Genomic DNA, 15904 nt, shown 5'->3' on the forward strand with positions numbered 1-15904 from the left:
TCCTCCATATTGACTTGAGGGCCCAGCCTGACTGCCTACTATATTTATACCTAAGCTGTCTATATCAAAAGCACTATGATTTGGAGTTCTTATCCAATGCAACCAAAACTAATCCTAACACACCGACTCTGTCACTTGGAGTCTCTTAAAAAATAAAGGTATGCTTTTAAACTTCTATATAGCCTCTAGAATTCCAGGGATTTTGTACACCACCACAGAGGATGACCTAAAAAGATGATTGTAAGTTCTAGGCTCTAAGGAGTGGTTCAATAGCAAGCCAGACTACATAATTTTGGTAGAATTCCAGGTTAGCAATATGTGAGCTTAAAAGTTAAACAATAAAAAACAATGCATAGTTTAAGTTTTAAACATTTTTATTTTAAGAAATAATCAGCCAGGAACCATTTTATTTCTCGGGAAGAATTATAATGAATTATTGAAAGATCAGTTTTAAATCACTCAAGGTAAATTAAAGCTTTCATGAGATTTAGGTACAATATATCACGGAAAAGCTAAATGACCTTGCTAACTTCTGAATCTTTTACATTAACTGAGTTTAAACTGGGCACAGTGCTGTGCAATACACTCAGCTGCTCTGGGTTTAGTCACTAGTACCACACACATACAAAAAAACAAAGTCATTGCCCACACACATTTATTCACACAATTCTGAAGCTACTCCTCAGGCTTAAGTCCATATTCCTGATCCTCTCCATCTTGCTCTGAGGCTTCTCCATCCTGACACTGGGCAACCCCGCTTCCCTGAGGCTCCTGATTAAAAGAAGCCATTACCCGGGCCAGGGTTTTGGCTCAGTGTTCCCGCTGCCTGCCTTGCAAGTACAAGGGCTCAAGTTCAATCCCCAGTACCAAAAAAATAAAGAAGCCATTACCTTTTCACCATCAGCTCTAATCTCAATGAACAGGCTTATTAATCAATACCATTCCAGGGCCAGGGATTTAGCTCAGTGGTTCTGTCGCCTGCCTTGCAAGTGCAAGGACCAGAGTTCAATCCGCGGCACCCAAAAAAATAAGAAATCAAAACCAATACCAAATTCACTCTGGCTTGTAACAATAACAAGAAAAGGCTGGAGGAAAGATCATGAAAAGATGAACTAGAAATATTTTTTAAATAGCTATAATCATCCTTCAACAGACAAGCAGCAAATTTAAATCTCTTGAGACACAATCCACAGACTCAGTTCCCCTATGCAGTCCTTGCTTCATGCATTTTATTTTCATTTTAGATGAATATATTACAAAAAGAGATATGATTACACTGACAGTTGACACCAACCCTGGAAAAGTACTATACATATGGGAAATCCATGGTTCAGTCCCTTTTCTGGTAATCTTCACAACTCTGCTTTCCTGGAAGGGAATTCATGAGCTATAGTATTTGAGGAGCTCCTCATCTACAGGCTTTAGAATTTTCTTATCTGCCATATTTACCACCCATCCAGGAGCAAGACCAAAGAAAATCTGCCTTGGATCCTTTCGAGTTCTGAGCATTTTGAAAAGTTCATCTTTGGTGATATCAGGTAGAATATAACCATACTTCCTGGCAAGTTCAAGTCTTGCTTCAGGAAATTTGCCAGGATCCGCCAGGTAACCTCGGTTCTTTGCATCGGTATAATATGGCACCAGCTCTTCAGGTGGGAGCATTCGTTTTGGAATGGGTTGTCCACGCAGAAAGAACGGAATAGGTTTGCACAGAATTTCTGATAAATAAATAAGAAATATACAAATACTGGTTCTATACATGATGATTATATTACAAATTTAATCATTTATTTTTTAAAATCTACTAAAATGAGATAATCCAGAGATGTACATTTCTAAACTTGCTAAGTAATTAAAATAGCAGCTGGGCTGGGGGATGTAGTTCAGTGGCACTGCGCAGGCACAAGGTCGAGTTCCATTCTTTGTTTATTACAACAACAAAAAAAAAAAAAAAAAAAAAAAAAAAGAAAGAAAAAAGAAAAACCACCCAGTAGCTAATCGAAGAGAAAGACACAAAGCAGAAAATTACCCAAGCACAAGCTTACCTAGACTTCTCGGGTCATAGAAGGCTGTAGTAACCACACCACCATTTTTTTCAATTGCAGCAATGGCTAGTTCAGAAGCCAACTGTACTTCAATATTAACTTTCGCCTTGAAGGTGTCAGCACCCTGTTATAAGTCAAAGCAAAACTGTTTACAGTAAATAAGTTGGCTCAAGAAAACTAACCATGTCAAGATTCCTTTTTAAACAATGTTTTCCCCTCCAAAGTACCTACAATGTAAGAGTAGTTCCGGTTTTTTTTCTTTAATATTTTTTATTGGTATATTTTATATATACAATAGTTGCATTCATCATTGGTATCTTGTACCTTTATATGACATATCTTGGTTCTTATTTTTTCCCCATTCCCCAGCCTCCCTTCCCCCCTTTACCCTTCCTTATTTACAAAGACTTTGTTTCCATTTTTTCCCTTTTCTCTTATTTTTTTCCCTTTTTACCTTCCCTTCCCCTCCCATTTGCCCAATACCTTTAGCCCTTTTCTTACTATTACAAAAAGTAATTCCTGTTTTTAAATTTCTCTATGTTGGTATCCTCTCAAAAAAATTTTCTTTTTTAGATTTAAGCCACCCTGTTTTTATCAATTTTAAATCCCTGTAAATAGGAATGACTACACTCCCATTTTATGCATCTAGTAGATGCCAATATAAGCACCCATTCCTGATAATTTACTGACAGCAAGACTGCTTAATTCTCATAATGGGATTACTGCTTCATCAGACAGGATTATTGCTTTTTCAATTTCACAGGTGGAGATAATGAAGCACAGGGCTAAAGTAATTTGCCCAAGACCACAAAGATGAAATTCTTTTTTTTAATTTTGGTACGGGAAATTGAACTCGGGACCTTATGCTGGTGAAGCAAGCGGTGGAACAATTGAGTTAAATCTAAATCCCCAGCTAAAGATAAAATTCTAATCCAAGGAATCCAAGTGGCATATGCCTGTAATCCCAGCACTTGGGACTCTGAGGCAGGAGGACTGCAGCAAGTTTGAGGCCAACCTCAGCCACATAGTGTGTTCAAGGCCTGAACTATATGACAAGACCCTATCTCAAAAAAACATTATTTGCCATTATTTGAGGGTTTGTTTGATTTGTTTTATTTTTGTAGTGCTGGGGACTAAATCCAGAGATGTGCACATGTTAGGCAAGCACTCTACCACTGAGCTGTACCTGCAGGAGCATCTGTGTTCATCTATAACATTATGATATATGATACAGATAAAATTAATCCTCCTTATATCTAAGTAAAGCCAAAGGCCAAAAGAAGGCTAAAGAAGGGACAGGAAGACCGAATCATGTAGGACAGAACATTTGACAATATCTGGGTTTTGGAGAGTTGGCTCTCTCTAGGAAAAAACGCAAAAAACAGATTTCTTTTTTCACTACTTGCAATTGAAGCCATGCCCTCGAATGTATGCTCAGCAAACACTCTACCGCTGAGCTACCTCCCCTGCCGCCAGAAATTCATTTTGCATTCATTACTATTAGTTTCTAGGCTGGAGATAACGAAAAAAAATAGAAAGTCTACTTTTCTCCCAAATGTTCAATAACAGAAAATGTAACACTGAACTTCTGAAAATAATGTTTTTAGTCACATCAATCACGACATGCTAAAATTTTCTCATTTCAAAATAAAAAGATGGCAGAATTACTATTTTTGTGGCAAAAAAAAAAAATTTTTATTTTGCTGTTTTTTTAACCTCCCAATCTGGTTTTTCTTGTTAACTTTTTATGTATTTTTAAAATATTTCACTATATTTAAGATGCATTTTTCCCATTTTTATATCTGACATTGGTGTGCAATTTTATAATCAATGGCACCTTTGAGTCATAAAATAAGACCTTATTCGTGCTTTTTAATTAGTACTCAACAGAATGCTTAACCATCTCTCTATCCTTGGACACTGGAGTCAGTTCTAGTATTTTCAATATTACAAACAGCATTTTTAGGAAGATCTTTTACCACATTTAATTTTCCTCAAGAATATATATTTCCAGGCAGGCATGGTGGTACACGCCTGTAATCCCAGCACTTGGAGGCTGAGGCAGGAGGATTGCTGCAAGTTTGAGGCCAGCCTGGGCAACATAGTGAGTTCTGGGCCAGTCTGAACTACAAAGGGAGACGCTGTCTCAAAAAAAAAAAAAAAAGAATATATATTTCCAATTGACAATTTTGAAATCAAAACTTTTGTCTTTTTCAAAAGTTTTTTAAATCTACTATTTCCTTGTAAATCTGAAATTAAGAAAAGATAAAACATTTTAATTTTTGCTAGTTTAACGGACACACCTAAAGACTATAGGAATGTGCTGATGAAGGAATGGATTTTTTCATATAACACATGTCTATTTCCTTAGATACACAGAGTAATACACTGAGGCTCAAGCATGTATTTGGTATTCTCTTCAAACTATCTCTTCTGAAAAGCTATTGTTCATAGTTATACTTTTTTTTAAGGACATAAGATTTTTCTATCATTATATGCTTCCCTCTAGTGGGCACTAGGTTTCCTGCGGCACTATATTAAAGCAGCAGTGGTGGAATAACAATATACAAAAATTTATTTCCTCATAAACTCCTGGCCAATTACTACAAACAGAAAACTTTACTGTAGTTAGAACATAATATAACATACTCCTTTTCCTTTTTTTTTTTATTACACTGGGGATTGAACTCAGGACCTTGCGCTTTCAAAGCAGGCACAGCACCACTGAGCTAAATCCAGTGGCCCAAGTTTTATTTTGTTTTGTTTTATTATGTTTTTGGTACCGGGGATCGAACTTGGGACCTTACACTTGTGAGGCAGGTGGCAACCCCACTGAGCTAAATCCCGGCCCGGCCCTTATTTTGTTTTTTGAGACAGGGTCTCACTATGTAGTTCAGGCTGGCTTTGAACTCACAGCCATTCTCCTGCCTCAGCCTCCCAAGTGCTGGGATTACAAGCACACATCACCACACCTGGCTTCCCCATAAGTGTTAATTGAGTAACTATCATGTACTAATATTTCCAAAATTGAAAATATAGCAGCCAAAAAAATGGGCATCTGAAATGAACAGACATTTCTCAGACAAAGAAGTAAAAGCAGCAAGTAAATATATGAAAAAATGTTCCACATCACTGGTCATTCGAGAGATGCAGATGAAAACAACACTGAGATTCCAGCTCACTCCACAAAGAGTGGCTCCTATCAAGAAATCAAACAAGGGGCAGGGGATTCAGCTCAGCGGTTCGGTGGCCTGTCTTGCAAGCGCAAGGACCTGAGTTTGATTTCCAGTACCAAAAAAAAGAAAGAAATCAAACAATAACAAATGTTGGCAGGGCTGTGAGGAGAAAGGAACCCTTCTCCATTGTTGGTGGGAGTGCAGACTGGTACAACCACTGTGGAAATCAATATGGAGATACCTCAAAGAGCTGGGACTAGAGGTTCCATTTGACCCAGCCATCCCTCTGGTGGGTATCTTTCCAAAAGAATTAAAAGAATCATATCACAGTGATATATGCACACCCATGTTTATAGTGGCACAGTTTGTAATAGCTAAAAGTTGGAAACTGCCCATTTGCCCATCAATTGGAAACTGGATAAAGATGTGCTTTTTCTATAAAATGGAATATTACTCAGCCATAAAGAATGAGAAATTAGATTCATTCATAGGAAAAATGGATACATATTGAGGATATGCTCCTATGTGAAATAAATAAGTCACATATGTGTAAATACCGAATAGTTTCTCTGGTGTGAATAAACTGTAATAGCACATAAGATCCTAATGAGATAACTGACATTGTGAAATGGGAAGAAAGGGGCTAAGGGTGTAGAGAAGGTGGGATGGCTAGGGGAAGGGTAATAAGGGAAAAGAAAAAAATGTGAGAAAATGAAAAAATGGAAATAAAGTGTTTGTAAATAGGGAGGGGAGGAGGGGGGTGAAGGGAGAGCAGGGACAAGGGGAAAAAAATGAGAACCAAGACCTGTCATGTAGAGGTACAAGATCCCAACAATAAATGTAGCCGTACTATATCCCTAAAATGTACCAATAAACTCAATTTAAAAAAAGAAAAAGAAAATATAGCAGTCAAATTGTCTGCTCTCAAGAAAGCTTACATTCTAGTGATGAAGACTACAAAACATAAATGTGTAAATTGGTAATAAATGCAAATGTTCATACACATTCAAAACACCGGCAGACAATGTGACTGCAAGGCAGGGCAAGGGCTCTTTTATAAAAAGCTGTCAAAAAGACCTTCCTGATATGTTAACATTTAGGCAGAGACTCAAAAAAAGTTGAGAGTATAAGCTATACCAATATGGAGAAGCACATTCCAGGATGAGGGAAAACAGTCCTGCAAGAAGCTCAGCTTTCTAAAATTAAGTAATGCTTAAGAACACAACTCAAACTGGATAAAAAAAGAGGGCAGAATGTTAACTATAGCAATCCCTTTATTCGCAGTTTTGCCTGCCTTTGTTTCCATTACTCAAAGCCAACCATAGTCCAGGATGAAGGGAGGGCAGACGAATGGGGAAAAAATAAGAACCAAGATACATCATGCAAAGGTACAAGATACCAATGATGAATGTATCTGTATTGTATACTTAAAATATACCAATAAATTTAATGGAAAAAAAAAGTCAACCATGGTTCAAAAAATTAAATGGAAGCCTGGGGATTTAGCTCAGTGGTTTTGCTGCCTATAAGGATGAGAGTTTGACCCCCAGTACCAAAAATAAATAAATTAATTAATTTAATTAAATTAAATGGGAGGGCCAGGGATTTAGCTCAGTGGTGCTGCCACCAGCCTTTCAAGTGCAAAGTCCCGAGTTCGATCCCTGGCACCAAAATTAATAATAATAATAATTAAATGAAAAATCCCAGAAATAAACAATTCAACCTTATTAAATTAAAAAACACTTATTTTACTTAATGATAGCTCCAAAAGTGCAATAGTAGTGATAATGGTAATTCAGATATGCCAAAGAGAAGCCACAAGTGCCTTCTTTAAGTGAAAAGATAAAAGTATTCCTTAAAGGAAGAAAATAATCTTATGCTGAAGATGCTAAGATCTGTGGCAAGTTATTGATGTTAATCTCTTATATGCCTAATTTACAAACTTATATCACAAATATATATATGTAAAGGAAAAACCATAGGTTTTGATGATAGTCATGGTTTCAGGCACCCACCTGGAATGAGATAAAACGGGAACTACTATATATGGAAATAAAAAATATGTTTCTATATAAGACCAAAAGATCTAATCCAAACTTACCTCCTCAACCAGTTGGACACCATAGTCCCTTTTAAATGGCTGGATGGTCACACCTCTCCCATTGACAAGCTGGGTTAAGTCTATAGGTTCAGTAGTATCAACTCGACCCAAATCAATAAGATACTGCAGTCTCTTGAGACTCAAAGGATGATACTGACGTCTGAAGCTATGAATCAAAAAAATAACAATTCTAAAATAAAGATTAATTTTCCTGTAACTTTGCCAAATCAACTCAAAGCTCTGTCCTGTGTTTTTCTCCATCATTTTTGTTTTGGTGAGGGTTTTTTTTGTGGGGGGGTACCGGGGATCGAACTCTGGTCTTTGCACTTAGGAGGCAGGTGGCGTAACCACTGAGCTAAATCCCCGGCCTGTCTCCATCATTTTTTTTTTTCTGCTTTAATTGAGTTTATTGGTACATTTTAGGGATACAGTACAGTTACATTCATTGTTGGGATCTTGTACCTCCACATTTCCATCATTTTTGATGGTTTGACAAAATAAAAAACCTTCTACCTCACAAACAAGTAATATTGATGGATTTAGGGTACTTTAGAGTAAAAATAATTTACTTCTATAAGCACCTGGTTTACTTACCCACATATATAAATAAACAAAATTATGGAAAATGTCATAATCTGAATTACAAAGTAGGGGTCTACAATGGGCCAGATATATTATCTATATCTATCTACATATAATTACTTATTGCTAATCCTTTAAGCAATTGTAAGAATATGTATAATCATCTCCATTTTGTAGGTCTGAGAATAACTGGGCCTTTTTTCTCTATTCATCCAAGCTGTTTCATTACTGAAAATGATCCAGTGAAATAGTAGCAAAAAGAAAGTTTATTTTGAAATGAATTTTAAAATTCTGCAAAATTACTCTTACAGGTAAATCTACATGAAAATCAAGGGTCTGCACTTTAAAAAGCAAAACAACATTACCTAAATGTAACTGTAGTGTATACCTAAAATGTACCAATAAACTCATTAAAAAAAAAAAAAAACAACTTACCTATGTCCTTCATTAAATCCGTATTTTGGAATTCGGAGGTAAAATGGAGTCTGGCCTCCCTCAAAGCCCAGTCTGGGCCTGGTTCCTCTTTGCCTTTCTCCTTTATGGCCTCTGCCACATTTTCTACCTCTCCTCCGACCTCTTGGTCGTCTCTCCTAAAAGAAAAGAGTTTTAGGATATTCAAATACACTTTTCCTTTGCTTCCCAAGGGCCGCAGAGATCGCACTTGCCCTACAGCGCCTCCTACATGCTGACAGTTCTCAGAGGCAACCCCTTCCCCAGCGCCAAGGACATCAAGAACATCCTGGGCAGCGTGGGCATCGAGGCAGACGATGCCCGGCTTAATAAGGTCATCACTGAGCTCAATGGGAAAAACAATGAAGATGTAATTGCCCAGGGGATTAGCAAGCTTGCCAGTGTGCCAGCCGGAGGGGCTGTGGCCGTCTCTGTTGCCCCGGGCTTTGCAGCTCCGGCTGCTGGTATTGACCTTGCTGCAGCAGAGGAGTCTGTGGAATCTGATGACGTCATGAGATTTGGCCTATTTGACTAAACTCCTTCCCCTTTACAAATAAAATCTTTTTATGTATCTTTAAAATAAAAAACAACAACTTCATTTCACCTTTTTGTTGATTTTTTTGGTTATGCCATTTACTCATCCAACCAACCAGTACTAGCTAATGCTGCTGTGTGTCACTGCTCTTCAGGCTGGGCAGCGGAAGGCACCCGGCTCAGCAACCCTCCGCTTCACGCAGCAGCCTCTGGCAAAAGCTGTCCTCCAGGACGCCACGAGTAACAGGCCACAGCCCGTGCCCCAGCGCTCTCCGATCCACTAACAGACACTTACCGGTTTCCTGGAGCCGGGACTGGGCTTTAGGTTGGCCAGGCTCACACGCGGCAATGACCGGAGCAGATCCAGGGACCGGGTCCCACCACCCTGCACTGGGCTCGCCATTACCCGCAAGCCCCAGGACCTCCAAGGACGCTGGGAGCCGCTTTGGAGGCCACGTGGTCTCAGCAGGTTGCTTTACGGCCGCTATCGCGCCCCTGTCGCGCTGCTGCAGGCGCTTTGTGAGCCTCAGAATCTGGCCGGAGTTTCACAATTCTCCCGCTTGCGTCTGGGCGTTCTTTTTTGTTTTACAAGATTGTTCTCTGTTGGCAGGCCTCACCCTCTGTTCAGTTCGAAAACCGTTCTTTTCCGCCAAACTAAAATACACTTTGAAAAAGTTGTCATTTGAAGATTTTTCAGTATTTGTTTGGCCTTGACTGTATTGTGTAAGATTATTATGAAGCTGCTATCTTCTCTAAGTTGACTGTGGAAGCCAAAATAAAATAAAGTGAGCGATAAATTACTAGCTTTTGAGCTTGGGTAATGTAAGATACAAAAATGGCACAAGGATGAAGGGAGGGCAGGGGAATGGGGAAAGAATAAGACACAAGATACGTCTTGTAAAGGTACAAGATCCCAAAGATGAATGTTAACTATTGTATACCTAAAAAGTACCAATAAACAATGAGAAAAAAAAATGAGATTGACACACACAAAAAGACTTAAGTCAAACTATAAAATGATTCTAATACCAATCTTTGAATAAAATTAAAGCTATGAATTCTCATCCATGTGTCTATATTGTTTACTCAATAATGGGGACCAGCCAGACGTGGCGCACATTTGTAATCCCAGAATTGTGAGACTGAGGCAGGAAGATTGCCACGAGTTCCAAGCCAGCCTGGGCTACATTGTGAGTTGAAGGACAGCCTGCACTACAAAGCATGACCTTGTCTCAACACCCCCCCCCAAGAAACCCTAATAATAATAATAATAATAATAGGAGCACACTTAGAGTCTGGTATGTGCCAGACGTCATGTTAAATTAGCTTTATTTCATTTGTATAACAAAATGACTCTAGGTAGATGTTATCACATTTAACAGAGAAGGTATGGCTTGCCTAAATCGGGCAGATTAGCCCAGATCTCATAAGAAGCAGCAGAGCTAGGATGTAAACTGCTTCTTATCATAAAAGGAGTATTTATATAATATAAAATTGTATAGCTACTCACAAAACACACGTTTCAACTCCAAAAATGAATGGATTTAAACACAATTCTCATAAGTGATTTTAAAAGACTGTTCCTAGCCAGGCATGGTTGTGCATGTCTGTAATCTTAAGGAGGAGGATTGCAAAACCCAGTCTGGCTGATTAGCATTTCAGGAAGACCCTACCTCAGAAAAAGGATTGGGGATGTAGCTTCACAAAGGCCTTGGGTTCAATTCCCAATACCAAAAACAAAAATTGATTCCTTTATTTTAATATTCTTTTACTATTTCACTGTCTTACAGGTAAGCTGTTCCTGGCTGGTTCTTGCTAGCAGTTACAGTGAAAGTTAGACAATTTTTTGGAGAGCAGCTATTTCCATGTTTAAACCTTTTTGAGGTTACTTTAAATCAAATGTAAATAGTTACATTTTTAAAAATCGCATTAAAAATGTTCAAATGGGAAGGAGAACAAGGGAGGAGTCAGGGGAAAAAGGACGGAAAGGACAAAAAAAAGAAGAAAATGGAAAAAAGGGAAACAAAGCTTTTGTACATAGGGAGGGGAGGGAGTTTGAGGGCAGGAGGAATGTGAAAAAAGGTGGGATGTGTCATGTACAGCTGTAAATTCCCTACAATGAGTGTTATCATTATGTATGCCTAAAATGTACCAATAAATGTTTTGTCAATTTTTTAAAAAATCATATTCATTCCTTTAGTTAAGCAATGTTTATGAGCAAGACACTGAGTTCAAAAATAAACATGAAAGAAATCAAGTAGGATTTCACTCCTGGGCTGTTTGGAGAAAGTTCCCAATATGTTTTAATATGAAAATTATTTTAGACTAAATACAAAATAATGGAAGAAAAATACAGGTATTTTAGTTCTCCAAAATGATATGAGCGTAAGGTCCCAGCATGGTGGTGTATGCCTGTAATCCCAGAACTTTGGAGGTGGAGGCAAAAGGATCTCCAGGAGTTAAGGCCTGGGCTACATAGTTAAATTTAAGCCCAGCCTGAACTGCAAACATCAAATAATCCCCCCAAATAATATTAACAATAAGAAGAAGAAGAAGAGGAAGAGGAAGAACAACAACACAAATAGAATATAGAAAAAATAGCCGAGCATAGTGGTGCACGCCTGTAATCCCAGCACTTGGGAAGCAGAAGCAGGAGGATTGCCAAGAGTTTTAGGCTAGTTTAGGCTACATAGTGAGACCCTCTCTCTCTCTCAAAAAAAAAAAGTTATTTCCCATCCTTGATGATTTTTAATTTGTTGGCTTCCATTATCTTTTTTTTTTAGAACTTTCATACTATTTTTTTCCATTTTTTTTCTTTTATTGAGTATTGGTACATTTTAGGTATACAGTACAGTTACATTCATTATTGGGATCTTGTACCTTTACATGACAGGTCTTGGTTCTCATTTTTTCCCCTTGTCCCTGGCCCTCCCTTCACCCCCTCCTTCCCTCCCCATTTACAAACACTTTATTTCCATTTTTTAACTTAGAACTTTCATACTATTATAGACAGTTAAGTTAAAATAGAAATTAATAGGCTGCCAGAGAGGGATCAGGCCCTCAAGAAAATCAGCATAGAAGATGAGACACATCAAAATTGTAACTTGTGGCAAATTTGAAAAGAGCCAGGCCTCAAGATGGAGATGTGTTGGCCAGGCCTGCAAGCCTCACAAGTGATAAGCAGCAACTTAAGATCACACTGTAATTAGCACCACCTGGTCCAGTAGATAGGGCATCAGACACATAGGTGGGTGACCAGAACATCCAGACCCATACTGCCATCCTTTTCAAGAAATGCCTTTATTCTTTTTATGTTAGAAATTATACGTAAGCTAAAGTTAATGATGCTTACCATGTGCCTCACCTCCTTATTGGATCAATATTAGCTAAGCAACTACACTTGTAATCCTATAGGTTGATTGTAGTTTGACCCACAGCTACCCATGCTGCTATATAAAATACCTTTGACAAACAGCTCAGTGGCCACCCACTTGGGAGCCATCCTGGAATCCAGGAGCTATTCTTATTTCCAATAAAACTCTACCAACCCCTTTTTTTGGTTGAAATTTCATTCCTCAATGTTCTGAGACCACAAACTTGGTACATATGACAACAATACCTTTGGGAATACATTTACAAAATATTATTTCAAACTGTACCATAATCTACAGAAAGACACACAGTTTTTTAATACCTACCAAGAAAAAAGTCATTCTTTAAAGTAGCAAAGCTTTATGTTTATTAAAGGTAGGAAAAGAAACATGCTCTGCAGAGCAAGTGTGGATCAAATAAAAGTAGGAAGGACAATCACCCTACAGGTGAGAATAGACTACTGTGAGAGGACCCAGTAGCTAGAAAAATCACTGTTTGAATTAAATAATGAACTTTCTGTTTGAGTGTTAATACCATAAGTATGTTTTGCTGGACTCAGAGACACACACCTATAATCTCAGCTGCTAGGAAGGTAGAAGTAGGAGGATCACAAGTGCGAAGCCAGCTGCAACCTGCCTCAAACAATTTTTTTTAATTTAGTAAAGGAGGTACAGGAAATATAATACACCGAGCTTCTTGGAATTATATATTATATTTTTTGAGTGGGCTATGCAACTTGGTGGGCATTAAATTAATAGTGGAAAAACTAATGGTTTGCAGTTAATTATAGGCTGTACATTTGTTTATCCCACCTCCCACATGTTGACTTAGTATAAAAAATTGTCAGAAAAGGTGCGGGATGGTACATAATTGTAATCTCACAGTCTGTGAGGCAGGGGCAAATCCAAGCCTGCACAACTTAGCAAGACCAGCTCAAAATGTATAAAGGGCTGGGGTGTAAGCCAGTGCAACAGCCCTGGATTCAATCCTCAGTACCTCAAAACAAAACAAAAACTTGTCAGAATAGCTTGATGAGTTTGTGTTGCAAGAATGTAAATTAAGGGAGTGTGGTAAGTCAGTGAAGTTTTACCACATCATTGCAACAGCACAATTAGTACTTATTACACACCTACATGCTTAGGTTGTTATTCTAAGTAAGCCCTCCCTGTTTCAAACAAGTTAAGGCCTTATAATAAGAAAACTTTATCTCAACAACTATTGTAGTTAAGGTCCATCTTGATTCTAGCCCCAGTTAATAATGATACTGTATCATGACATAAAAAGAATAAAATGATCCTGGAAAGATGATGCAATTCGAAGTCCCATGGGAAGGCCTCACACGCTCCCACATAATCTTCTCCATCTATTCCTGTGCCTAACAGTCTATTAACATAGATTGATCCCTTTGAGCTCATTATTTTAAAATATTCTGAAGATAAGCAGAGTGTGGGAGTGGGGTAGTGAAACTAAAAGGGAATACATTCATCCCATAAGTAAGCTTTGCAGGAACCATACTCATAATACACCAGAAAATGGAGACTTGGATCAATGTAATCCTGTTATTCAGATTAAAGAAATAATAAAGCCACATAAACACTTTATCTGAAGTGAGATAACCCATAAAATAATATTTTAATATGTTGGCAGCAACACAATAGGAGGAAGAAAAGATTTTCAGTTATTAGATTATTGCTGAATTTTGCTATACACCAAGACAAAGGCATTTCTAGGATGCGACCACTGTGAGGATGTAGCTCAGTAGTACAGTGCTTTCCTACCATGTGCAAGACCCTGGGTTTGATCACTCACACTGAAAAGAAAAAAAAAACTTCTGGAATTGGTATAAAGAATAAGTGATATTTGTGATGATCAATGTGGGGGAGCAGAACACTGGAGAAATGATTATTCCTTAGTGAAATAAGAGGGAATCAGGGTGCTTGCAAAGCAGCCACGGTGCCACTGAGCTACATCCCTAGCTAGTGATGTAGATCCTTTTTAAAAAAAATTTTTTTGGGGGGGTACTGGGGTTCAAACTCCGGACCTTGGGCTTGTAAGGCAGTGAGCAGAAACAATGAGCTAAATCCCTGGCCCTAGTGAATCTTTTTTATTTTGGGAAAAACTAATATTGAGAGAGGGCTATGAAGAGGGCATGGAAAGGGGCTAGAAATAAATACCACCTTGATAAAATCTACCTATTTTACCAATGCTATTTTACCAAACTAAAGGTCTTCTGGGCCGGGGATTTTACCTCCGTGGCACCACATCTGCCTTGCAAGTGCAAGGTTCTGAGTTTGATCCTCAGTAAGAAAGGAAGGAAGGAAGGAAGGAAGGAAGGAAGGAAGGAAGGAAGGAAGGAAGGAAGGAAGGAAGGAAGGAAGGAAGGAAGGAAGGAAGGAAGGAAGGAAGGAAGGAAGGAAGGAAGGAAGGAAGGAAGGAAGGAAGGAAGGAAGGAAGGAAGGAAGGAAGGAAGGAAGGAAGGAAGGAAGGAAGGAAGGAAGGAAGGAAGGAAGGAAGGAAGGAAGGAAGGAAGGAAGGAAGGAAGGAAGGAAGGAAGGAAGGAAGGAAGGAAGGAAGGAAGGAAGGAAGGAAGGAAGGAAGGAAGGAAGGAAGGAAGGAAGGAAGGAAGGAAGGAAGGAAGGAAGGAAGGAAGGAAGGAAGGAAGGAAGGAAGGAAGGAAGGAAGGAAGGAAGGAAGGAAGGAAGGAAGGAAGGAAGGGAGGGAGGGAGGGAGGGCGAGAGAGAGAGAAAGAGAGAGAGAGAGAGAGAGAGAGAGAGAGAAAGAGGCCAAATGGTACATAACCAAGCACTAATTCCCCATCCCCTTTTTATTTTTCCCTCTCCATAACCAATCACTTGAAAAAAAATTAGTACTGGGGATTGAATGTAGGGTCTCACACATGCTAGGCAAGTACTCATCACTGAGCTATACTCTCAACTGCATAAAGAGTCACTATTAACTTTGCTTTTGTTTCTTCTGGTGGTTGCCTCCTTACTCATAAGTGACAGCCTCCTTACTACTAATAAAATCTCTCCATCAACAATTGGAAATCTGGGTGGTGTAAGTCCCATCTACATCTGAAGCATGCTCCTTCCTTCCTTCCTTCCTTCCTTCCTCTCTGGTACTGGGGATCAAACTCGGGTCCTTGTCCTTGTGAGGCAGGCAGCGGAACCACTGAGCTAAATCCCCAGCCCTCCTCTGCCTTTTTGTTCTGTTCAGGCCTTCCCTGGGATGGATGTTACACTCGAGGGAGGGCAGCTCACTTTTCTAAGTCCACTGATTCAAGTGCTAATCTTATCCAGAAACCCAAGCACAGACACATCAAGAAATAATGGTTAATTTGTACACTCATGGCCAGTTAAATTGGTATATATGATTAATCTTTTTTGTTTTGTTTTATTTTGCTTTTTCTACTGGGGATCAAACTCGGGACCTTGTACTTGCCAGGCAGGTACAGCACCACTGAGCTAAATCTCCAGCCCTATATATGATTAATCTTAATAAGGGATTTGAAAATATGCCCTGGAGCAGAGTTATTGGACCATAATCATGTACATCTGCAACCTTACTAGATTTTCCCAAATTTTACGTCAGGCTCATTCACTTTTATACTCTCATCTTATACTATATGCAGTTTTGCCAGGAGT

General features: G+C 38.7%; 1 protein-coding gene across 1 annotated transcript; it reads right to left on the reverse strand.

Moving 5' to 3' along the window:
* Positions 1-379: 379 nt before the first annotated feature.
* Mrpl15 (mitochondrial ribosomal protein L15) lies at positions 380-9422 on the reverse strand. The gene is made up of 5 exons (XM_033760730.1): positions 9184-9422; positions 8340-8494; positions 7323-7488; positions 2046-2169; positions 380-1718 (listed from the first exon to the last, which is right to left on the reverse strand). The coding sequence occupies exons 1-5, from the start codon at positions 9289-9291 to the stop codon at positions 1381-1383; spliced, it is 891 nt and encodes a 296-aa protein (XP_033616621.1). The 5' UTR covers positions 9292-9422; the 3' UTR covers positions 380-1380.
* Between the last annotated feature and the right edge of the window lie 6482 nt (positions 9423-15904).

Source organism: Fukomys damarensis, unplaced genomic scaffold (genome assembly GCF_012274545.1).
Source record: "Fukomys damarensis isolate Sample0158 unplaced genomic scaffold, DMR_v1.0_HiC HiC_scaffold_5, whole genome shotgun sequence".
Classification (NCBI taxonomy): domain Eukaryota; kingdom Metazoa; phylum Chordata; class Mammalia; order Rodentia; family Bathyergidae; genus Fukomys; species Fukomys damarensis.

Coding starts and splice junctions, on each gene's coding strand:
- Mrpl15 (XM_033760730.1), bottom strand. CDS start 9,291: ATGGCGAGCCCAGTGCAGGGTGGTGGGACCCGGTCCCTGGATCTGCTC. Junction 2,170..7,322: donor GTGTCCAACTGGTTGAGGAG/GTAAGTTTGGAT, acceptor GACTTATAACAG/GGTGCTGACACCTTCAAGGC. Junction 1,719..2,045: donor CTATGACCCGAGAAGTCTAG/GTAAGCTTGTGC, acceptor TTTATTTATCAG/AAATTCTGTGCAAACCTATT.